Genomic DNA, 23,799 nt, shown 5'->3' with positions numbered 1-23,799 from the left:
TATATATTCCCAGAATATATGTCATTTTCAGCCTCCAAGCTGGGTCCAACATGGATGTTGCTGACATGGCTTATAACCTCCCCATGCCAGCTGTGGGCTCAGGATGTCCCTTCCCCTTTGCAGGTTAGTAACAGACCACTTGTTTTGTTGCATTCGCCGCTGACGCTTCCCTTGTCCTCATTACAGAACGAATCTCTGGAGAGGCAGCTGAGGGAGATGGAAGACCGCTATGCCCTCGACACTGCCGCCTACCAGGACACAGTGATTCGGCTGGAGGAAGACACCCGCAGCCTCAAGGAGGAAATGGCTCGTCACCTCCAGGAATATCAGGACCTCCTCAATGTCAAACTGGCTTTAGATATTGAGATTGCCACCTATCGCAAACTGTTGGAGGGGGAGGAAAGCAGGTAGGGCCCTGAAACTCCCATAGCCATAGTGTTGTGACATATTTTACATGGAATTGCTGGGGAGCATGTCAGAGCCATACAAAGCTCCTTAAAAGCCCTGCGTGTTGGGCTTGTTCTACATATATGCAGCCAAATGAGGGGGCTGAGTCTTGGCGGTGAAATGGACCGTACCACTTCACACTACAGGTAGGGGGTCCCATTTTAGCACAAGTAGGGAATCAGCACAGTTGGGAAAGTGGGCTGGGCTGTGAACACTTACAAATGGCAAGTCCCAACCATAGTCTAAAGTGGTACAGTCATACCTGGAGTTGAATGTGCTTCAGGTTGAGCGCTTTTGGGTTGCACTCCGCAGCAACCCGGAAGTAACAGAGTGTGTTACCTCCGGATTTCGCCACTCGCGCATGCGCACTCAAAATGATGTCACACGCATGCATGGAAGCGGCAAAACACAACCCGCAGACGCGCCGTCGCATCTTATGTTCCATTCAGGATGCGAATGGGGCTCCAGAACAGATCCCATTCGCATCCCGAGGTACCACTGTATAGTCGCCTCTTATTGTGTTAGGAGTTTTCCAGTTCATTCTGCTTCAAGGAGAGACCAGGCCTCCCTCTAAACTTGGATGGGTCTCATAAGGAGAATTTGGAAAAAATGAGCCTCCAAGTCAACTTGTTGCTAGTCAGATAATGGGGTGAGCTCCTGTTGCTCTGTTCCAGCTTCTGCCAACCTAGCAGTTCGAAAGCACACCAGTGCAAGTAGATAAATAGGTACTGCTGTGGTGGGAAGGTAAACGGCGTTTCCGTGCGCTCTGGTTTCCATCACAGTGTTCTGTTGCACTAGAAGCGGTTTAGTCATGCTGGCCACATGACCCGGATAGCTGTCTGTGGACAAACACTGCCTTCCTCAGCCTGAAAGCGAGATGAGCGCCACAACCCCATAGTCACCTTTGACTGGACTTAACTGTCCAGGGGTCCCTTTACCTTTTTACCTAGTCAGGCTCTCTGGTTTAATATTGGAAATATTACCACGTACTGTTGCTTTGAACCTGATCTTCCAGGGCACCAAGCATTCCTTGATCTAATGTGTCACTGTGTAGGTTCTATATCCAGGATCCACTATGCTAAAACCCTCCAGTAGACCCGGGGATGACTCGTACCAAATAGCATTTGAATATGACCAAGCGATTCCTGTCAAACCTCTGTTTGGTGTTGTCCTTAAGTCAGAAAAAACTGTTGTTCTTTTCCACCTCAAGGCATTTTGGACTACAGTGGTACCTCGGGTTACATACGCTTCAGGTTACATACGCTTCAGGTTACAGACTCCGCTAACCCAGAAATAGTGCTTCAGGTTAAGAACTTTGCTTCAGGATGAGAACAGAAATTGTGCTTCGGCGGCGCAGCAGCAGCGGGAGGCCCCATTAGCTAAAGTGGTGCTTCAGGTTAAGAACAGTTTCAGGTTAAGTACGGACCTCCGGAACGAATTAAGTACTTAACCAGAGGTACCACTGTACTGCTCCCATCATCCATGACCATTGGCCAGGTTGGCTGTGGCTGATGAGAGTGGTAGTCCAAAACAAGCTGGGGAAGGGTGTTGTTTGCCATGTTACTTCTGCCGGATCCAGTGGCGTAGCGTGGGGGGTGCAGGGGGGGCCGGCCGCACCAGGCGCAACATCTGGGGGTTAGGGTTAGGGGGCGCAAATCCACGGGTTAGGGGGCGCAAATTACTTGCCTTGCCCCGGGTGCTGACAACCCACGCTACGCCACTGGCCGGATCAGCCATTTTGTGAGATGTGTGCTTCTCACCTGAGCTCCTTTGGCTCTGCTGCTTACCCAGTACAAAACCTGGAATTAATTAATTAAAGATGCAAGGTTGGGGAAGGATTGAGAGAATTAGGACCGATCAGGGGCAGCTCACCCTGATTCGCCACCTGGCAAAACAGGAAAGTGGTGCCCTGCACTCGTCACCAAAGCCACCCTCATCTGAGTTGTGCAGCAGCGCCCGCAGAGCAGCAACAGTGACAGCGGGTTCTTGTGAGATCTCTTGAGATCTCATGGAGCTCTTGCAGGATCAAATGGAGCACATAACACCGGTTCTGAGAGATCTGCATTGGCTCCCAGTACGTTTCCGAGCACGATTCAAAGTGTTGGTGCTGACCTTTAAAGCCCTAAACGGCCTCGGCCCAGTATACCTGAAGGAGCGTCTCCACCCCCATCGTTCAGCCCAGACACTGAGGTCCAGCGCCGAGGGCCTTCTGGCGGTTCCCTCATTGTGAGAAGTGAGGTTACAGGGAACCAGACAGAGGGCCTTCTCGGTAGTGGCGCCCGCCCTGTGGAACGCCCTCCCATCAGATGTCAAAGAGATAAATAATTACCTGACATTCAGAAGACATCTTCAGGGAAGTTTTTAATATGTAACGCTGTACTGTTTTTAACACTGATTGGTAGCCGCCCAGAGTGACTGGGGAAACTCAGCCAGATGGGCGGGGTATAAATAATAAATTATTATTATTATTACATGAGATCTCTTCCGATTTTGGCAAAGTCTTGCGAGATCTCAGCAGCTACTGCTGCCTCCTCTTGCAGTTCCACTGCCTGAGGCTGCGACCTTAGCCTGCCTCATGGGTGGGCTGGCCCTGAGACTGATTCGAATACCCACTCTCTTTTCCTTTTCTTCCTTGTGTCTTTGCAGGATCACCATTCCAGTGCAGACCTTCTCCAACCTTCAGATCCGAGGTAAGGAACCCATTCTGTCATGAGGATGGCTGTTGCCATGTGACCACACACAAAGGAGGCAGCAACTGTACGTGGGCTGTCCCGTGAATCCACTGGATGAAATAGCGGAAGAACGTTGCCTCAGGAGAGTGAGGAAAATTCTCAGGGATGATTCACACCCTGGCTGGCACTTTCTTGATCTCCTGCCCTCAGGCAGAAGATATAGAAGCATGATTAGTCGCACCAACAGGGTAAAGAACAGCTTCTATCCGTGGGCTGTTAGGCTGCTGAATGAAAAGATAACAACAGGGCAACTGACTTTCGGGTTTGGTGGGTGTGCGTCAGTAAACGAGGGGAATTGAGACTAAGAGAGCTGAGTAGGGGGTGCTCATGTAATCTCACTGTTTACAAGTTGTACAAGTGACAATAAAGTATTTCAATTATAGTGTGAACCACTAAGTGTGGCAGGCTGTATGGCAGCAGAGCAGGTGGTGGCAGTGGCAAGTATGATAGTGGCAGCAGGGCAGGGGAGAGAGGTTGTATTCCAAACCTCTGGCTCCTATCTATTTTACTATTTATCTTTGAAAACCAGTGGTGCCATTGGAGGGATGACTTGGGGGGCAGAAGAGCTGGGATCCCACTCAATGGAATGAGCAGGAGGGACCCCAAACTCAGTAGGATTACCACATTTTGAGTATAGCAATACATATTGCCATCTAAAAGCTCCCCACCCCTATAAGAACATGCAAGTTCGGAGTCTAAAATTATCCAACTGCACTGCAGAGAGAAGGCTCTTTGCCTCTCCTTTTTCAATACAGGGAGGGAGGGAGCGTGGGTTTCTAATCCTAGTACCCAATGAAATGCAGATATCTGTAAGGTGGGGCATGTGCAATCTAGGAGAGGCTGCAAAGAGGAGCTGAGCAGGAAAAGCAAACAGTTTCCCTACGCACTGCAGTTTTTCGATGGGGTATTTACTGACGCCTCTTGTGTGCGCTGTAGGAGATACAGGCAAATGTAGCTGCTGCGTTGGGGACCCCTGGATTAAAACAGCTTCCTATATGCCAAAAAACCTTCCTAAAACGGAAGTCTTTGGAAATTAATAGGGATCCAATGAAGGCATTTCCTACACCCCTGTCCTCCTGATATCCATCTCTCATCAGCAAGGCTTGTTTCAAGGCCATGGCTAATACTAGCTTCGAACTAGGAACTTCCCAGTTCACTCTTTGACTGATGTTCTGTGCCTCTTTACTTGTCTTGGGGAGCAAGTCCCATTGGGAACAATAGTAAAGCTAAAGGACCCCTGGATGGTTAAGTCCAGTCAAAGGTGACTATGGGGTTGTGGCACTCAACTCGCTTTCAGGCCGAGGGAGCCGGTGTTTGTCCACAGACAGCTTCCCAGGTCATGTGGCCAGCAGGACTAAACTGTTTCTGGCACAACGGGACACCGTGACAGAAACCAGAGAGCGTGGAAACACCTTTACCTTCCTGCCGCGGTGGTACCTATTTATCTACTTGCACTGGCGTACTTTCGAACTGCTACGCTGACAGAAGCTGGGACTGAGCAATGGGAGCTCACTCCGTTGCGGGGATTCAAACCGCCGACCTTCTGATCAGCAGGCCTAAGAGGCTCAGTGGTTTAGACCACAGTGCCACCCGCGTCCCTGTTTATAATAGTACTTAACTCCAGTAAACACAACTAGGGGTGCGTTGTTAGACGCCACAGCAGTTCTCTTCTGCGCCAGCTGCTACTAGATTCCATTTCATTGCACACCTCTGTTCCACTTTGATTCCTCTTTGTGATCACTTTGGTTGTTCTTGTTTCCATATGGGAGGCTGCTTGAAAAACCTTTGAAAGGAAAACTCCTTAAAGAGGAATTTGTATGTTACTGCATATTTCTGAGATGTTTGTTGGTCAAGGTCAAGGTGCTACAATTTAGGATCACTTAGATCTAGTGATGGCTCCCTACTACCTAGCAAGTTCTCCCCGCCCCACTTTCCTTGACTCTGGTTGCCCTTCACTGCAGCTGCATCAGAGTGAAGAAGGAGCTTTTAGTTCACCGTTCTATACCGTTCTCTCCCCCACACATTCTCCCACATCCTCAGCATTTCCTTCTGTTTCTTTCCTTGTGGTCTCGCGGGCCAGCTCAAAGTCTATCACAGATGAACAGTGTGTGCCTTCTCCAGGTCACAATTCAGTAACTACCACACTATGACAATGACCGGGCTGTTCTTTCCCTCCTCACCAGAGACCAGCCTGGACACAAAGTCCGTTTCTGAGGCCCACCTGAAGAGGAGTATTGTGGTCAAAACAGTGGAGACAAGAGATGGAGAGGTAGGCAAAAGCTACCCAGGCCTTGGTTTTCTGATCACATGATTGAAAGATCTAGCAATCCAACCTTTTATTTCCAAACACCTGTAGAATCTATGGACATGCCTGCCCCACTCATTTTATTTTTAATCCTCCAGGAAATAGATTCCTCAGTCTCCTTCGTCATCATGCTCTGTCGCTAAACTGCTCATAGTTAGGAAATTCTTCCTAATATTCAAACCTCCTTCCTCTCTGTAGTTTTAATCTTGTCACTGGTGAGTGACTGTAGCCCTTTTAATCTTCCAGTATCTCTTGGCTTCTTGGGACTATATATACCAGCCTCCTTCGGCCTTTCCTGGTAGGATTTGTCTTCTAGAACCTCTGCCTATCATCTTTCAATGATTCTCTCTGCATCCTATTTCAATTTATCAGCATTTTCTTTCTTTCACTGTGCTACTCAGGACCCCAAATGAGTGCTCCCCGGCACTGAGAAAAGGAGTGTTATTATCTGTAACTTCTTACAACCAACCAGCAATGGTCTTGGGCTTTTGAGCTGACGCACCACATGACTGGCATCTGTTTGTTATCCATTGAAGGCTATGCATTTCCCTCAGGCATGCTAACCAGTTGTCCTTGTGCACAAACCGGGGTTCCTCCTTCCTATGTGTAACACTTGATATTTCTTGTTGGCATTCATCCCCTTGGGTTTCTTTGCCAGTGCCTCCGGTTTACAATGGAAACATGAGGGAGATTTATAACTTACAATCAGGCTTGTGGGCAATAGAAAATAACTTTTCTTCCTTCCAGAATTGGTGTCGAGATGGATGGCTGGAACATGAGTCAAAATGGATGGGAGAATGAATTCTCTAACATGGTCACAGCAAGCTTTTCCAAGTCTGGGGTTTGGGGAATGGTTTGCCCAGCAGCATAGATCTATGCATCTTGATGGACTGTATTTCAGTTCCTGTTCTAGTGTCAGTAAAAACAATAGCAAATAAAGTATTTAAAAAGAAAAGAAAAGAGTGAGCAGGCACTAGGGAATAAGTAATTCCCTACATTAGTCAGTGTTGGTCATCAGGCAAAAGTTATACTGCAAGCATGAAGCTGTGCTCCCGACAATACTTTATTCCCTCAGTGAGCACTGTTCAGCCTGAGATACTACATAGCTCAGATCAAAGGTCTTGCAAGCTGACTTGAGGAAATACTTAGTCTGGTGTATTGAACAGAGCAGAATAACATACCTGGAAAGTATCGGGCCATTATTATTATTATTATTATTATTATTACTTATACCCCGCCCATCTGGCTGGGTTTCCCCAGCCACTCTCGGTGGCTCCCAACAGAATATTAATAATAATAAAGCAATAAAACATCAAACATTAAAACTTCCCTAAAAAGGGCTGCCTTCAGATGTGTTCTAAAAGTCAAATAGTTGCTTATTTCCATGACATCTGATGGGAGGGCGTTCCACAGGGCAGGCGCCACTACCGAGAAGGCCCTCTGCCTGGTTCCCTGTAACCTCACTTCTCGCAGGGAGGGAACCACCAGAAGGCCCTTGGAGCTGGATCTCATTGTCTGGGCTGAACGATGGGGGTGGAGACACTCCTTTAGGTATACTGGGCTGAGGCCGTTTAGGGCTTTAAAGGTCAGCACCAACACTTTGAATTGTGCTCGGAAACGTACTGTGAGCCAATGTAGGTCTTTCAGGACCGGTGTTATAATGTCTTGGCGGCCACTCCCAGTCACCAGTCTAGCTGCCGCATTCTGGATTAGTTGTAGTTTCTGGGTCACCTTTGAAGGTAGCCCCACGTACAGCGCATTACAGTAGTCCATATCTTCCCACTGTGCACAGAAGACATGTGTGTGATAGGGTGTAAATAGTTATTTGGGATAATCCTGAATATTTACCTAGTTCTAAAGCGCTTCACGTAGTGTTGTGTTGTGAACTGCCCTGAGATCTATGGATATGGGGTAGTGTACAAATTTAATAATTAAAATATAGCATCATGTTATAATTTTCACAGTGGCCTTATAAAGGTAAACCAGTACAGTGGTACCTTGGTTTACAAACTTAATCCATTCCGGAAGTCTGTTCTTAAACCAAAGCGTTCTTAAACCAAGGCGTGTGTTAAATAGTGGGTTGACATAGCAGCCAGCACAGCGATTTCTTCAAGTAGCTCTTTATTAAGATAAGCTGGAATAGAACTGACTGCGAACAGCTCAGCCGGCCTGTATTTATAGGCAGCCGGCTGTCAACATTGTAACCACAACAGCTCAGAGTTCCCGCCTAAACTAACTGCCGCGGACCTGAGTGAAAACTATCTACAGACCTGAGTGAAAACTATATACAGTATCCCCCTGTTGGCCCAGGGTGAAACTACACTACATAACACCCCTCCCCACCGAGATAAGGCGTTAGTTACAATCGTAATGGTTTCCTTATATACAGCACTACGCGTAATGGTTCAATTAGGCACAAAAGCATATCGGTTACATTTCCCATACTTAGACCAACAGTGATACCTGTCCAACAACGTAGTCCTTTAAATGAGTTGGGCGCTTGGAAACTCTGCCAGACCGCCGGGGACTGGTAGCCAAGTCCGGAGGGCCACACAGTTCTCGCTGAGGCTGTGGTGCGACCCTAGGTGGCGTTGGAACCAACTCCCCTGGATCCGCTGCTGTGGGTGGAGCCTCCGCAAGTGGAGTGGTCTGAGTCTGTTCTGAGACGGCTTGGTTCGGCTCCACGCTGGCAGTTTGCGAGGGAGGTGTAGGTGGGGCCTCGCCATCTGTACGTGTCTCTTCTGGAGCCGCAAGCGCAGTTGGGGGCACCTCGGTAGTGTCCAAGTCGCCAACCCTGCGCCTAAGCTGGTCTATGTGCCGTCGCCACAAACGTCCGTCCTCGAGTGCCACCTGGTACGAGCGAGGTCCAGTGACTCCCACTACTGTGGCTGGCACCCAAGGGATGTCCCCCACATAGTTCCGGGCAAAGACCTGGTTTCCTGGGACAAATGACCGTGGTGCGTTGGCACAGCCTGGGGGTTCAGCCACGGCAAAGTCTGGGTGTAGCCGGTCGAGCGGTGACCTGAGGCGGCGGCCCATAAGCAGTTCAGCAGGACTCCTCCCTGTGGCCGCATGAGGAGTGATGTGCTGCACGAACAAGTATTCGGCGACCCGCTCATGCCAGTCTCCCCGGTCCAGGCGCGCCAGTGCCTCTTTTGTCGAGCGCACCATTCTTTCCGCTTGCCCGTTGCTGGATGGATGAAAAGGTGCCGTTAGGGCATGGCGGATGCCCAGTCCCAAAAGATACCGCTCAAACGTGCCTGACGTGAACTGCGGTCCGTTGTCAGAGACAAGGACATCAGGACACCCATGCGTTGCAAACAGGCCTCGCAGCACCCGGATGACAGCTTCGGTAGTGGTGGAGGGCATCAGGGCGACCTCCAGCCATTTGGAATAGGCGTCCACCACTACCATAAAGGTCCGGCCGTGAAAGGGGCCAGCCAGATCGATGTGTACCCTCGACCAGGGTGTCTTTGGCGTCTCCCAGGTGTGTCCCTTAGCTGCCGGTGGTGCAGGCCTCGACTCTTGGCACGCTTGACAGGCGGATACCCAGGCAGTGATGGCATCGTCCATATTAGGCCACCAGACGTAACACCGAGCCAACGCCTTCATTTTGACAATTCCCGGGTGGCCAACGTGCAGAGCCTCCAGGACGCGCTGACGGAGTCCCTGGGGAATCACGACGCGGTCTCCCCACAGCAGACAGCCGCGATAAGCTGAGAGTTCATGTTGTCTGGTTGCGAAGGGCTGGAACTCCGATGCAAAAGGCCCTTGTGGCCACCCCCTCCACACCCAGTTGAGCACCCGGCTGATGGTGCGATCCTGGGCAGACGCGGAGGCCACAGTGGCAGCCGATACAGGCGCTGCCGGAAGATCCTCAATCAGAAGGAGCAATGAAGCTGGAGCTGGGTCTTCCACAAATGCTGGAAGAGGGCAACGGCTGAGGGCGTCGGCATGGCCCATCGATTTCCCCGGGCAATGGATGAGCCGGTAGTGGTAGGCAGCCAGGAAAACAGTCCATCGCAGCATGCGTGGTGAGAGGACCGGTGGAGTTGGACGATCACCGGCGAGGAGGCCCAGGAGTGGCTTGTGGTCAGTGATGAGGTCAAAAGTCCTGCCATAGAGGTATTCATGGAACCTCTTCACTCCAGCCACAAGTGCCAATGCCTCCTTGTCGAGCTGGCAGTAATTCCGTTCCGTCGGAGATAGTGTCCTGGAAAAGTAGGCGAGCGGTGCTTCTCTTCCATCTGGGAAACGGTGACTAAGGACAGCACCGATGCCAAAAGGTGAGGCGTCGCAGGCAAGGACCAGCGGCCTGGATTCACTGTACTGTACCAGCACACTGTCTGAAGAAAGGAGAGCCTTGACCGCGTTGAAGGCCGCCGTCTCTCGATGACCCCAGGCCCAAGGCGTCTTAGTGCTAAGGAGTCGGTGAAGAGGCTCAGCCACAGTGGCTTTGTGGGGCAGGAACATGTTATAAAAGTTCAGCAGCCCCAGGAATGCCTGCAACTCCGTTTTGTCCTTTGGGGTGGGGGCCTGCTGGATAGCGCGGATCTTGGATGTGGTTGGATGAAGGCCGGAGGCATCGATAAGATAGCCCAGGAACTCTACCTGTGGAACGGCAATCAGGCACTTCTCCCTCTTTACCTTGAGCCCGGCCTCCTGGAACCTGGTCAGCACGGCACGGAGGCACTCGAACAGCTGCTGGTGTGATTCTGCAGACACCAAGACGTCATCAAAATATGGTACCACGCCCGGAAGCCCTTGCAGGAGACGCTCCATAAGGCTTTGGAAGATGCCAGGAGCCACACTCACCCCGAACTGCAACCGGCGGCAACGGAATGCCCCCCGGTGGGTGACGATCGTCTGGGCTTCAGCAGTGGCATCATCGACTGGCAGTTGTTGATAGGCTTGGGCAAGGTCCAGCTTAGCGAAGACCTTACCCTCACCCAGGGAATGCAGCAGGTGTTGGACAACAGGAACCGGATAAGCGTGCTGCTGAAGTGCCTTGTTGATTGTGCACTTGTAGTCAGCGCAGATTCTCACCGACCCATCTGGCTTGACAGGCGTGACGATGGGGGTTTCCCACTTTGCGTGGTCAACGGGCTCCAAAACTCCTTGGGCGATCAGTTTGTCCAGTTGTTCGTCCACCTTAGCCTTGAGAGCAAAGGGAACCCGGCGTGGCTTAAGCTTGATGGGGGCGACTTGTGGACCAAGGCTAAAGGAGATGGGCGTACCAGTATATTGTCCCAAGGTGCCGTCAAAAACCTCGGCAAAGTCTTTGACCAGACCCTCAGTCTCTGCGTTAGAGATGCAGTTGATGCCGGTGACTTCCAGGCCGAGGGCATCAAACCAGTCTAGCCCTAGGAGGCTTGGCCGCTGACCTTCGACCACCACCAACCGGAGCAGGCCCGAAAAATCCTTGAAGGCGATCCGGAACCGGCCAACGCCTACCACGGGAATGTCGTTTCCCTGGTAGTCTCTCAGGTGTACGCGGTGAGAGTCGAGTTGCCTTTTGGATACTCTGGGTACCAGTCTTTTGATGGTGCTCCATGACACGACGGACAGGGCAGACCCGGTGTCGATCTCCATGTCACATGGAGCTCCTTCAATGAGCACCGTGACGTTCAGCTTGCGTCGCGTAGATGAGTCGGTTTGGCCAATCGTGGTTCCAGACGGGCAGCGGCAGTTGGTGAGAGCGAAACAACTTTCCTTGGCAGACTGGAGTGAAGACTTGAACTTGCGAGTCGATGAAGGGGGGGTGTCAGACGGAGCCGATCGGCAGACCTTAGCGATGTGGCCCCTTCTGGAACACCTCCTACAGATGGCGTCTCTGAATCGACACTTGGCACGGGAATGGTCACCTCCGCAGCCAGCACATTCCGGTTGGCCCTTGGACTTCTGTTGGAGCTTCCTGCGCTCCCGCTTTGTCTGGTGCACGTCATCGTCTTCACTGGAGGATGCCTCATCACTGCTGGCCTCTTCATGATGCACCGGAACTGGCCCCCTAGCAAGACGCGGGCTGCTGGACTTGCGGATCTCCTGGGCGGAGCGTTCAGCAGCTTCTGAGGCCACAGCCTCCTCAATGGCTTTCTGTAGCGTGAGGTCTGGCTTGGCTAGGAGACGCCGTTGCAGATGGATGTCCCGGACCCCGCAGACGATTCGATCCATCAGGGCATCGTCTAAGTCTCGGAACTCACAGTGCATTGCAGCCTGTCGCAGGGCGGTGGCGTAGTTGTTGATTGACTCCCCCTCTGCCTGGTTCCGGTGGTAGAACGCATGGCGGGCAGCAATCTTGGACGGCTTTGGTGCGTAGTGGTTGCGGAGCTTCTCTTGGATCGTGTCCCATGGTGTTGCCTGGACTGCTTCAGGCGCAACCAATGCTCGGGCCGTCTCAAACACCTCAGGCCCACAGAGGCTGAGGAATAGGCCCCGCTTCCGATCCACTGATACTGCTGTCAGCTCGTTGGCTTGGAGGTAGCAGTCGAACCGAGCGAGGTAGGAGTCCCATGACTCAGAGGCTGGCGCAAACGGCGGTAGAGGCACAAATGAAGCCATGATTCCGATGCCGGCGTGAAGGGCGATGGATGGAACACAGTGCTCTAGCCAGAACAGTCAGCTCTGAACTGGTTCTGCCCAGTGATTTCGCTCAGTGATTTCGCTCTGTGATTTCGCTCTGTGATTCAGCTCAGTTCAGAGGCTGGCCGCATCTGGCTGTGCTCTGATGTCCATCCATCCCATCCTCATCGCCAGTGTTAAATAGTGGGTTGACATAGCAGCCAGCACAGCGATTTCTTCAAGTAGCTCTTTATTAAGATAAGCTGGAATAGAACTGACTGCGAACAGCTCAGCCGGCCCGTATTTATAGGCAGCCGGCTGTCAACATTGTAACTACAACAGCTCAGAGTTCCCGCCTAAACTAACTGCCGCGGACCTGAGTGAAAACTATCTACAGACCTGAGTGAAAACTATATACAGTATCCCCCTGTTGGCCCAGGGTGAAACTACACTACATAACAGCGTGCTTTCCCATAGCAGCGGGGGACTCAATTTACAAATGGAACACACTCAATATGTTTTGCTTCCAAGGGAAAGTTCACAAACCAAAAGGCCTACTTCTGGGTTTGCAGCATTCTTAATCTAAGTTGTTCATAAACAAGGCTGTTATTAAACCAAGGTACCACTGTACTATTATCCCCATAATGTGGATGAGAGGCTGAGAGCAAGTGGCTTGGCTAACACTGCTTAGTGAACAGGTTCGTGGCAGATTCAAAGTGGAGACTTCCTGTTTCGTTGCTTTGTCTCTTGTGGCTGATAGCTATACCAGCCCTTTTGCTCCTTACTATGCAGTTAAATATACCGGTACATATAGCTCAGAGGTCGGCAACCCGCGGCTCCGGAGCCGCATGCGGCTCTTTTACACCTTTGCCGCGGCTCCGCAGATCCTCGGGGACCCTGAGCAGAAAAGCAGAAGCGCCAGAAAGAGGAGGGGGATGGAGCTGGGCAGCCGAGCCGGGCAAAGCAAGGCGGCGGCGGCAGCGGAGCTCGAGAGGCAGCGGCTGCTGAGATGGAGGAGGAAGCGGCGGCGGCCGGAGAAGGGCTGCTGCTGCTGCTGCTGCTGCTTCTGCCGCCGGAGGGAAGTTCTGCCAGGCGGCTTCATGGCTCATAGCTTCCCCCGGGGTAGGACGGGCGGCGGCGGCGAGGGGGATGCCTCATCTGGAGGACGGTGAGGAAGCCCTCCAACCCTCCAATATTTATCCGATGAAAATAGGGATGTCCTATTTAATATTATTAATATTACTACTAATAATAATAATAATAATACTCCACCCATCTGACTGGGTTGTCTCAGCCACTCGGGGCAGCTTCCAACATATATAAACATATAATAAAACATTAAACATTTTTAAAAAACACTTCCCCATACAGAGTTGCCTTCAGATGTTTTCTAAACTTTGTAGAGTTACTTAGCTCCTTGGCTCGGTGAGTCGCATAGCTCCATAACTTCCAACATTTCACCAATGCAAATAGGGGTGTCCAAAGGAAAAGTGGGACATTCCAGGATCAAATCAGAAACCGGGACAGCTATCAATCCAGGGCCGTCCCTGGAAAATAGGGACACTTGGAGGGGCTGTGCTTAAATTTTCAATTAAATGTCACCAGTTTTGGCAATATTCTTGTGCATCAACCATCAAGTTACTAGTTCTGTGCTGCCATAGACCCTGCTTTGATTTTGATTTTTAGGGGGCAGGTGGGAGTAAGGAATGGGAACCTGAAGCATTTAGAAGGGAGCACACAAAGTCTCAAAATGAATAGCTGTTTTGTGGCCGCTGAAAGCTAGGTTGCGACCCAAGCAGGGCGAATAACTTCCCTCCTGTTCTTCTCCCCGCTCTGCCTGCAGGTGATCAAGGAGTCAACCCAGGAGCACAAGGAAGTGGTGTGAAGCCAGTGGCTGCGAAGTAAAAGCCACGCTAGCGAAGGGAGGGAGGAGACGCCTGTAGCTGTAGGACGCTAGGAGAAGCTTGCCTCCCTTCCTGACACTTCAGGGCTATGGCCCCAAATCAGCTCCGCACGCCGAATATGCCGCTGCTACGAGGGGTGGGAAACATTTGCAAATTTAACTATTGCTGGGAAAGTATACCCGACTGCTGCCTCTTGGGCCTCAATTGCCTGGTGCTTCAGGTGGGGTTTGGGGCCCACCCGCTTTCTCGCATCTTGTATGCTTCCCTCACTGTGTCCGAATGAGGCACCGTGTTTAGACTGGGCTGTAGCTCTCCTAGATGTTATCCGCCTTGGGCTTAACACCAAAACTTGCTGCTTCTCAATAAACCTACTAATGAATAGGATCAGTGTTTACTGTTGATGCTGAGAGAGGTGTGTGTGAGAGAGGCCTAGAAGGGAGGTATTTCGAGGGGAACAATGGTAGGAAGTTAGCTTGTCTCCCCAGAAGTATAACACGTATCCTTAAGAAACTGAAATATATTCGGAGTCAAGAGTGGATTTCATGCTCTTTATTCAGCTCATAGTGGTGAGGAGGAATGGAAGTTCCCCCAGAATATCTGCTTTATATACATAATTTACACAATGGGCCCCATGTGATTGGCTAATTCCGGGATTCTCCTGTAGGCCAATCAGGTCGCAGATTCACTTCCACCTGGAGCTGGATTGGGTGGCTCCTGTGGACCAATCAGACTGCTGTATTCTGGAGCCTATTGTTCTGGGACCAATCAGAGTGCTGCATTTTGGATCCTATTCAACTCAGTACATAACAGAAACGCATGTGACAAGATAGCAATTCATCTTGCAAATTATCCCCAAATAGTGAAAACAGTCCCTTCTGAATGTTTAGCTGTGACGCAAAGCTGTTAAAGATGTCTTGTTGAGGGGAAAATTGGGAGCATCCCTCCCAGTGCTAATAAACACTGTGCGATAGAGTGGGGAGTTATCAGGACCACATCAGGAGAGGGATCTTTGCCGTTCTTCCCATATGACAGCTATTTAAAACCTTAAAGCTGTCCCTGTCTGCTAGTTTGCTCCTGCATTGAATGAGTTTTCTTCATGTATGAAGTTTTCCCCCCTGCTAGATTTGGAGTTGGAAAGGAATACTAGTCAAAGTTGGCTAGTGACTGCAGTTTCCACCCCACCCGTAGGCCTCCACCACAATCTCTTCTCATAGTCTAATCTGCGGCAAGGTTGGTGGCCCAAGGTGTGCTTCCTGGCCAAGCGGGATTTGAATTTGGGTCTCCCCAGTACTAGTTCAATGCTAAACCCCTACAGTAGCCTTTGGGGACCTTCCAAATCGATGCAACCTGTGTTTTACATATAGCCAAGTACATGCGTTGGAGCTTCTCACAGTCCCAGACCCCTCAGAACCTAGGGCAACTGCGTCCTTTTCTGTCCTCCTGTCAGACTAGGAAAGCCTTAAGAACCTAGTCAACAAATACAAACTTCCTTTATCTTCTTCCTTCAAGAGGTAGCCTCTGCCTTTTGGGGGTTTCCCCTCTGTCTTCTTTCCATAACTCCCTCTGAGGTTTATAAGCCATCAGGAAGAGTCTGGAATTTCGCAGCCTCTTATCAACCTTAGGTTACCCACCGGCAACGCATCCAGGCCAATTACTAGCCAAGTAATAGAGGGGAAATGGGATTCAGATGTGATATAAAGGGGAACTTGCCCAAATCACACTTTTCAGAACACTTTGCAAACGGAAACATAGCCATCCTTTCCCATTCCCCGGCCGAATAATGTGTACAGATATGCACATACCGGGGTGAAAAGTGTGTAAAAGGGCATAGGTAAGTGAAAAGATCGTGCAAAAATGCACATTAGGGGGAAATGCTTTGCAAATATGTGTACATTAGGAAGACTATGCACTAAGACACTGATGATGATGATGATGATGATGATGATGATGATGATGACATTATTATTGTTATCACAAACAGATGTGGAACTGTGGGCAGCTAAACTGAGGACTGGAAAAATGAGAAATGAAGAGACACAAAAAATGTCAGGTTCACTCACCCCTGCTAATTGAGCTCCTTGTGAGCAAGCAGCTGGTCTCTACACTCCCACACCCCTTGACCCAAGTAAATGGGTGAGGCCAGTGTATTATTGTGAGGGCTACTAGCCATTTAAGCAATCTGCAGAAAATAGTGTCTCAATAACATATAGAGGGATGCCGTGCCATGGAAAATTTTGAAGACTGATGTGAATGATACTGAAGGACGGAGGTGTGGCAGAAAAGAGGGAGGGAGGGAGGGAGGGAGGGAGGGAGGGAGGGAGGGAGGGAAAGAAAGAAAGAAAGAAAGAAAGAAAGAAAGAAAGAAAGAAAGAAAGAAAGAAAGAAATTAGGGCATCCGGGAAAGATAGTGACATATTGCAAATGATCAGGTGAGCAAGTCGCCTCTATAATTACTGATCTAGGAGACCAAGTGTAAAGATCAAAGCTTGATAAAACTTGCTACAGGTTTAGCCTAGTAAAAAGAATATAAAATATGGTTGTAATCGTCTTCAAGCATTTAAAAAGCTGCCCTGAATGCTGGCGCACTCCATTCTGAGTAAGTCGTATTGAACTCAGTGGGACTTGCTTATAAGTGGAAATTATGTGCTCAACAGTTTATCCAAAATACCTTTTTGATACAACCTGACCTTTACCTGTGTGCCCAAAAAAGCAGATAACTAGCCCTACTAAAACCACTACCGCAAAGACTGTTATTGTTAGATACAAAAAAATGTTAAACTCAGATGTTTGTCACCTATTGTAACCATCACTGGCACCTAAACTACAACTTTTCTGCTGTTCTTTGTGTACTGCCGAATATATGTACGTTAGCCTCTCAATATTACTTGCATATTTCCAAATGTCAGGTCAATTTCTAATGCTGTATTTAAACCCTCTGCAATCACTAAAAGTATTATGACATGAAGAAGTGAGGTTTTTTTTAATGGAAAATGCACTCTTATTTTAATCTCCCTTTTGAAAGTGTTTCATAAAATAGTTTCTTTCCCATTTTTTTTCCATCATTTATAGGGGGTATTTATATCCTGCCCTTCAATGAATTTCCAGGATGCCTTACAAAGCAAATACCTATGTGTGCATATAGACAAAAACAGTTACATTACATAAAAACACATATAAATAACCACACACACACACACACACGTACGTGCAGCAGAAAATCATATGTGCTGAGTTAAAAAAAAATCATAATGGAAGTGAATGGAAAATAAAAGATCTGAGGAAATACAAATATATTTGCCTGGGACAGGAATTACATTAATGTAGGTTTGGTGTGCCAGGGAAGCCTCCTTGCAGAGAATGTTCCAGGTTAGGACATCACAGCGGAAAAAGCCCTTTCTGTAGTACGTTCCCATGACTTTTGGAAAGAGCAGTGTGGAAACAATACTAAAAGTGCACATAAATAGGAAACATTATACACAACTTCCAAAAGAAGGCTGACAAATTCAGGCTGACTGTTGTGTCCCAAAGTGTCTGCCAATAGCACTGATGAGGACTCACCATTCTCCTCCTCTTCCCATTTCCTTTTCCTTTATCAGGGCCTTTGTAGCAACTCTGGCTCAATACACTGCCCCCTGCCCTCAAATCACCTATTCTGAGTTAAGCAGCCTTTGAGCCTGCTAGGAGTGCAACCACAGCAGACAACAAATGCCTTCCACCCATTTCCAACACCAGCCACTGGAGGAACCCGTGTCAATAAATCTGCAGAGCTGATTAGAAGCAAAGAAGATTAAAGCTTTAAACACACTTTGCATTTAAAACACCCAACACAAGAATCCTGGAAACTAGTTTGCTGCCTTTCTACCTGAAATTATTCTAAAAAGGGGAGATCCCAAGGTCTGGAGATTGGAACCTGGATCAGACGCAGGCAAAGCATGAATGATTTGTCACTGTGGTTTTCAAAGTTCTTCTAACTACATGTAAAAATCACTGGCAAACCACCGAAATTGAGAGATAATGCTCTGTTGATTTCAGCATTTCTAAATTTAGAACTTCCACAATCCAGCTAGGTTTTGAGCTTGTTTGCAAACTGGCAACAGATTGCAACAGATAACATTCTGTATCCCCCATTGCCGATGAAAAACATTAAAGATTGCCATTCCTTCTAGGAATGTGAAGATGACGCTTGTTTTAATAAATTTGAACGCTACCCCACACAGGAGAAAAAAATCCTCCAAAAAGGCCCTTATTCAAAGCTTTTGAAATACGTTGGTTAAGCTCAGTTGGTTAAGACCCAAGACAGCTGATAAATTAAATATTTACTAGATCAACAGGTAAATGGGTTAACAACAACAAATTTTAAAAGTGAATAAATGAGCCCCTGAACAGTTTTCCGGGCAGGTGCTATTCCACAGATGTGCACCTGAAGGCGTAAACACAGCAGCGGACAATGTGGATGCTGACAAAGAGGAGGGTGATGAAGACATAGCTTGTGAAGATGGCCTTGATGGCGTATTGTGTCTCAGGATCATCAATGCTTCTCTTGTGGCGGCTCTCGTACACAACAGAGAGCCGAAAGCCAGCCACCAGTTGTCCCTCTCGCCAGCAGTAGTAGACGCCTCTGTCATCCATCTGGGCAAAGCGTATGTGCAGATGGTTTCCGTGGTCAATGAAGACCCTCATGCTCTTGTTAACCCCGGTAAGGAACCTAGTGAGGTACATCCGGGTTGAGTCTTTGTCCCAAGCCACAGCATGCTCTGGCCTGGCACCAGGGCAGGCTATGATCAGCCCAGTACCAAGGGATTGCTTGTGGAATTGGATAGGGATGTCAGGAACCCAGGGTTTTTCCCCAAGCTTGGAGATGACATCTGAGATGGATGCCTCTCCCATGGAGGACATCTTTTTCCTGCAAGGTGCCATGCAACTTCGGATAACAACCTCGGGCTTCCTGTTTGGAACCCCCCGAAACTGCTTTGGGACAGACTTGGAGCCGCAGGAAGCCACCTCTGGTATGGTAGTACGGTATCGCCTGAGCAGATGGGGGCTCTGCACATAGCAAAGCCCAACTCTCCGTTGCTCACCTCTGACATCGCAGCGATTGCACTTGGTCCATTCCCAGAAGACGGTAAAGACTACGAAGTGTGTTCTGTTGAAGTCCTTTTGTGGGTGCTGATCCTCATCTGCAAAGGCAACAGCTATGTTTTTGGAAGTCTGCACGTCTACATCGTAGCCGTAGAAGAAATCCCCTTTCTTGGTGCCACAAATGTAGTGCCCTGAATCTTCCACCTGAACGCGGAAGACAATGAGGCTGAACATCCTGATGCTGAAGCGCCGGAGCATGTCAACGCCTCTCTTGATGTGGCTTGAGTCCACAACCAAAGTGCCATCAAAGTCTGTCAAGACCTTAGTCCGGTGTCTGCCCATGTTCTTCTGAAAGTACCAAACCACAGAAGTGACCTCCTCGGGCTTGCAATTGCAAGGCAACTCAAAGCTCATGTCGGCCAAGTAAGCAGCATTTTCAAACATCAGAAAAGCTGGGCAAGGGGTCTTCTTGAACACGTCCTCCTTCTCTATAATGGCAAAGGCATGGAGAACATCAGCAGTGCCAAGGACTATCGCAATTCCAGCCAACCCCGTTGAAGCCATTTGATGGTGGTACACTTGGGTCAACAGCTTCCACGTTGGTTGATTACAAGTTCTGTAGCTCAATTCTGCTTCATTGCTCTTTTAAGTAGGCAAACTAGGCAGGGTACTAAACAGTGTGTGGAGGAACGAAGACTCCAGAACCGTTTCCATTTTTGCTCACACAAGTTCTAGAATGCAGTCTCAGCTCCAGAGTGGTCAGCAGGAACAACTAGCTGTTATCCCACTCTGTGTGTGTGTGTGTGTGTGTGTGTGTGTATGAAGCTGACTTATACTGGCTTTTAGTATTGTCTGTTCAGATTGCCAACAGCCATCCAACATGTCAGGCAGGGTATTTCTCAGCCCAGCAACATGATATGACTTTAACAGAAGATACCAAAGATTAAACTTGGGACAGGCAAACCAAGCACTGGAGGACCAGGCCATTACTCCTCCCCGATTATATACAAACACCCACAATACTTAATACAACGAAGTTTATATTAAGCCTGGATGGACGGCAATATATTTAGGTTATTGTTACCCATGAATGAGAGCCTTGGCATGGCCAACTCGTTCTGGGGCTAAGCCCTGCTGAGTCCTAACTAGAGCAGAAGTCAATAGCACAAGTGCCATGAGAATTAGGAGATAAACCACAGCAAAAATTGATCCATTAACAAATATTATTTATTGACAATGCACTATCTGCCTTGTTGGAGAAGGCAGAGCTCATCTAAAAACTCAGTAAACAGGTCTATCCTCCAAATATATATTCTATACAAGTTGTACTGAGATTAACTGGAGATGTACAAGAATTCATGTGTGCTCTTGATAATCTCCCACTCACCTTAATGGGGATTGATAGAAGATGTTCCTAGTGGACGTTCCTTTCCCCTGTATCTTCTCCATTATTTCCCTATGTGGTGTGGCTTGTGACACAAGCTCTAGCTTCCTTTAGGTGACTTTGTAAAGGCGCATCAGTTCCATCAATTTTATTTTAGTTGGTCCATCTACTTGGCAATGGACTTGGGTAACAGGCATACCTTCCTCCTCTGTGGCATGTGAAAAGTCAAGAGGATTGCTAGGGTCAGTCCCCATCCTTTGCAATTTCTCAAACAACTGTCGACAGCTTTTCTTCTCTTGCTCACTCATGAGTTCCACATTCAATCCAAAGCGTTTGGTTTCTGAAAAACTCTCCAAAATCTCCAAGACAGAGTCCCGGTCTTGGAGGCAGATATTTTCACTGAACAATGCTAGGAATTCACCTAGGAAACCAAAAGCAAGATCTGTTTGGAAGATTTGGCCCAGATTTGGGGCTCCAAGTTGGAGCAGGAGCTGGTAGCGTTCTTGGCTGTTTTTCATGCATCTGCGCCAATCTCTGTAGAATTCTGCAGATGTCTTGGGCAGCTGTTCCAACTCCTGGAGGAGAAGAACAATGTCACAGATCCCAACACAAGTGGATCCTGGCCCTCTCTCCACCCCACTGGAGAAAGACCTTAACTGTTTGGCCTTAATGGTGATATTAATTTATTTTGGTAAGGAAAATTGTTCCTATATGTTTAGTTCTCAATATCCCTTTCTACTTTTATTTTATCAGGCATTTGCTGTTCTGCTTTGTTATGCCACAAATAAATAAACATAGATAACAAAATAAGAAGTATTGCTCAAAAGGAACCAAGGATCTCCAAACTCCTGGAAAGAAGCAATCTTACCTGAGACAGCTGTACCTCACTCTCTTGTTTGAAGTTTGCTTTAACTGCATGGGAGTTCCACAACACATTTCTTTTCTTCCCCACCTTGTCCTTTTTCTCCAGAGGCTTTAAATGTGATGCTAAAACAATATCCCTGCAAGCAGGAGAGAAAGGGGCATTATTGCAATTCGGAGGGAAATTCAGCAGCTGTAGCTCAGCTAGTATAATGTTGAAAGGATGAGAAGACATGTATCTGCTGAAATTTCCTCTACATACGTAATTGTTAAAAGTACAGGAACATTATTTATTGTTGCATTTACCCTACCTAAGCACAGTATGGCCCTGGACATTTGAAACTTTGAGTGGCAACTGGCTGCTACTGATATGATATTTGGTGCCTGTAGCTTACTGTGGTGCACACTGCAACATGGAAAGTGTTAGGAGTTCAGCCCACACTTGAGTAGGACCCTGGCAGAGACACATGCCTGACTAGCATGTTCCCTCCCTCCTGGTTGATCGTTCATAAGCTTTCTTCAGCCCAAACATCCAGCGACCGATGCCAACCAACACCGGCACACTTAGGGATCTACAGAGTTTGCACACCATGCGTAACAGACCTCAGCAACTCAGCATTTTGGCTAATCTACTTTATTTACATATAAACACACACGGAGCACTGCAACATGGCTCCGTCTCTCTCTAGCATCAGACAGCAAAGAGAAAAAGAACAAAGGACAATATTTCCACTTCACGAAACACAGTAACACAAACACCCTGTCTGCGTCACTTCCCACTTTGTGGAGTCAAAACATATACCGTCATGTGATAGACAACAATCCCATGACTGCAATCATGGAGCAGGAATTCTAACAGAAAGCAGGTAATAGGATAAGGCCCTATCACTGCCCCATTTTATCTTTGGGGGTGTTTTCAGAGATCTTTTAAAAATGCAATTAGCCTTCTTTATCTCAGACATCCAGAAGTCAATAGTGAGGTTGGGAGAACTGGTTGTATTTCTTTGATAAGGCACATATAAGTAATGAATGCACATGACCTTTGCAGTATGTATAATCTGCAGCAGCCTGCCACATGACTGCATGTTGTTGTTAGCCGCCCTGAGCCCGGCTTCGGCTGGGGAGGGCGGGATATAAATAAAATTTATTATTATTATTATTATTGTTGTTGTTGTTATTATTATTATTATTATTATTATTATTATTATTATTATTATTTTCATTAGGTTAAATTCACAAGCAGTTGACCTCATGGATAAACAGATAGCTTTTGTGAATCTTTGTACTTTTGTCCATTTACTGTATTTATTTCCCCCAATTTGAACTATAAAATGATGATTTTCTTGAGTAAAAATGAGAGCACCCTTAAACATTTTTTAAAAGAAAAAGAAAGCACTGGATAGCTGTACTGCCTCTTGCATCACATCAACTAAAGGGACCAATGGAATTTGAGAAACCTGAATTCTTCATAAGTCGCCACTTTCTGGTGCACTGCTCGGAACTTGGCTTCATTCTCTCTCTGGTACTTTTCATCAGCAGCAATAGCTTCTTCCAACTCTTTCTCCAAAGCACGGAAGTCGATCGCACCCTCCATCTCAGGTTATCTACAAACAACAGGACATTTAAAAAACAAACAACTCTTTTCCCGAAGAACTCTAGAAGCACATCTCGTAGGAATCAAAGCAAGTGCAGAGAAATTAAGCTATGCTACTAAATGCTAGTCTGCAAATATCATAGCTGTCAACGTTTCCCTTGTTTAAAGGGAAATTTCCTTATTCTGAATAGGATTCCTTGCAAGAATAGGGAAAAGTTGACAGCTATGGCGAATATCGCTGTGCACTTCCCACTTCCCAAGCGGCCAAAGGTTCCAGGAGGGGAGATGCACCAAAGGGTTTTTGCTTCCTTCGGAGAGCGAGAACTAAACAGTTACAGTAGCTTTGCAATATCTGGTTTTTACAGCAAAGAGCACTGCAGAAGCATATCAATATGGCAAAGCATCGGATTCTCAGAGGAAGCCCCTGCGCCCTGAGGTGCAGGGAATTTCCCGTGTCCCTTTTAGCTCGGGGTGGGGTGGTATCTCATCCCTCAATTCTGATGCGTCATTCCAAGGACTGGTCCACATCCTGCACCTATGAATTCCACGGGTCTACGTGGAAAAACGACCCTGGGTACCACTCCCAGATAATGAGGAATTGAGGTTATTTATTACACCGGTTTAGGGCTCTGCGGAAGTCGTCTCCAAATCCACCTCCGCTTTCCCCGTTCCCCACCCCGCACCGGCTAGGCATCAGGTTTCCATAGCAACGAGGCCTAGGTTTGGTTTCTATAACAACTAGACCACGCCGGGACGCGAAGGCCCCTCCGAAGAAAGGAGTCATCTTCGCTAGTCGCCTGATTATAATCTTCATCCTCTGCCCTCCCACGTCTATATAAGAATCAGAAGAATGCCTTTACGTGCCTCCCCGAACACCGGTATTTTATTTTATTTTATTTAAATGAAGGGGGAAAGCGACGAATCGGCCAGGCAAT

At 48.1% G+C, this 23,799-nt stretch overlaps 3 protein-coding genes across 5 annotated transcripts in view; 1 reads left to right on the top strand and 2 right to left on the bottom strand.

Annotated features, from left to right (window-relative positions):
- Positions 1-16,271, top strand: part of GFAP (glial fibrillary acidic protein) — a 31,900-nt gene extending 15,629 nt beyond the window's left edge. Inside the window, exons 6-9 of one of the 2 annotated variants that reach the window (XM_081166624.1) lie at positions 187-407; positions 3,094-3,137; positions 5,363-5,448; positions 13,886-16,271. In XM_081166624.1, coding sequence (XP_081022750.1) covers positions 187-407; positions 3,094-3,137; positions 5,363-5,448; positions 13,886-13,927 — 393 coding nt within the window. In that variant the 3' untranslated portion in view covers positions 13,928-16,271. The remainder of the gene's footprint in view (positions 1-186; positions 408-3,093; positions 3,138-5,362; positions 5,449-13,885) is intronic. The other variant, XM_081166625.1, reaches the window with a different exon arrangement.
- A 1,976-nt stretch (positions 16,272-18,247) lies between these two features.
- FAM187A (family with sequence similarity 187 member A) lies at positions 18,248-20,031 on the bottom strand. The gene has a single exon (XM_081166684.1). It carries the CDS (start codon positions 19,587-19,589, stop codon positions 18,348-18,350), a length of 1,242 nt encoding a protein of 413 aa, XP_081022810.1. The 5' UTR covers positions 19,590-20,031; the 3' UTR covers positions 18,248-18,347.
- A 203-nt stretch (positions 20,032-20,234) lies between these two features.
- DNAAF19 (dynein axonemal assembly factor 19) lies at positions 20,235-23,607 on the bottom strand. 2 transcript variants are annotated; one of them, XM_081166883.1, is made up of 4 exons: positions 23,548-23,607; positions 22,728-22,874; positions 21,278-21,410; positions 20,235-20,984 (listed from the first exon to the last, which is right to left on the bottom strand). In XM_081166883.1, the coding sequence occupies exons 2-4, from the start codon at positions 22,862-22,864 to the stop codon at positions 20,520-20,522; spliced, it is 735 nt and encodes a 244-aa protein (XP_081023009.1). In that variant the 5' UTR covers positions 22,865-22,874; positions 23,548-23,607; the 3' UTR covers positions 20,235-20,519. The 2 variants fall into 2 exon arrangements, with proteins under 2 accessions (XP_081023009.1, XP_081023008.1); XM_081166882.1 differs by having other exon boundaries at positions 23,480-23,595.
- Positions 23,608-23,799: the final 192 nt, after the last annotated feature.

The sequence above is a fragment of the Podarcis bocagei genome (assembly GCF_964188305.1).
Source record: "Podarcis bocagei genome assembly, chromosome: 13".
NCBI lineage: Eukaryota > Metazoa > Chordata > Lepidosauria > Squamata > Lacertidae > Podarcis > Podarcis bocagei.
The sequence above is the reverse complement of the archived record's forward strand: the minus strand, read 5'-3'. Positions and strand labels throughout refer to the sequence as shown.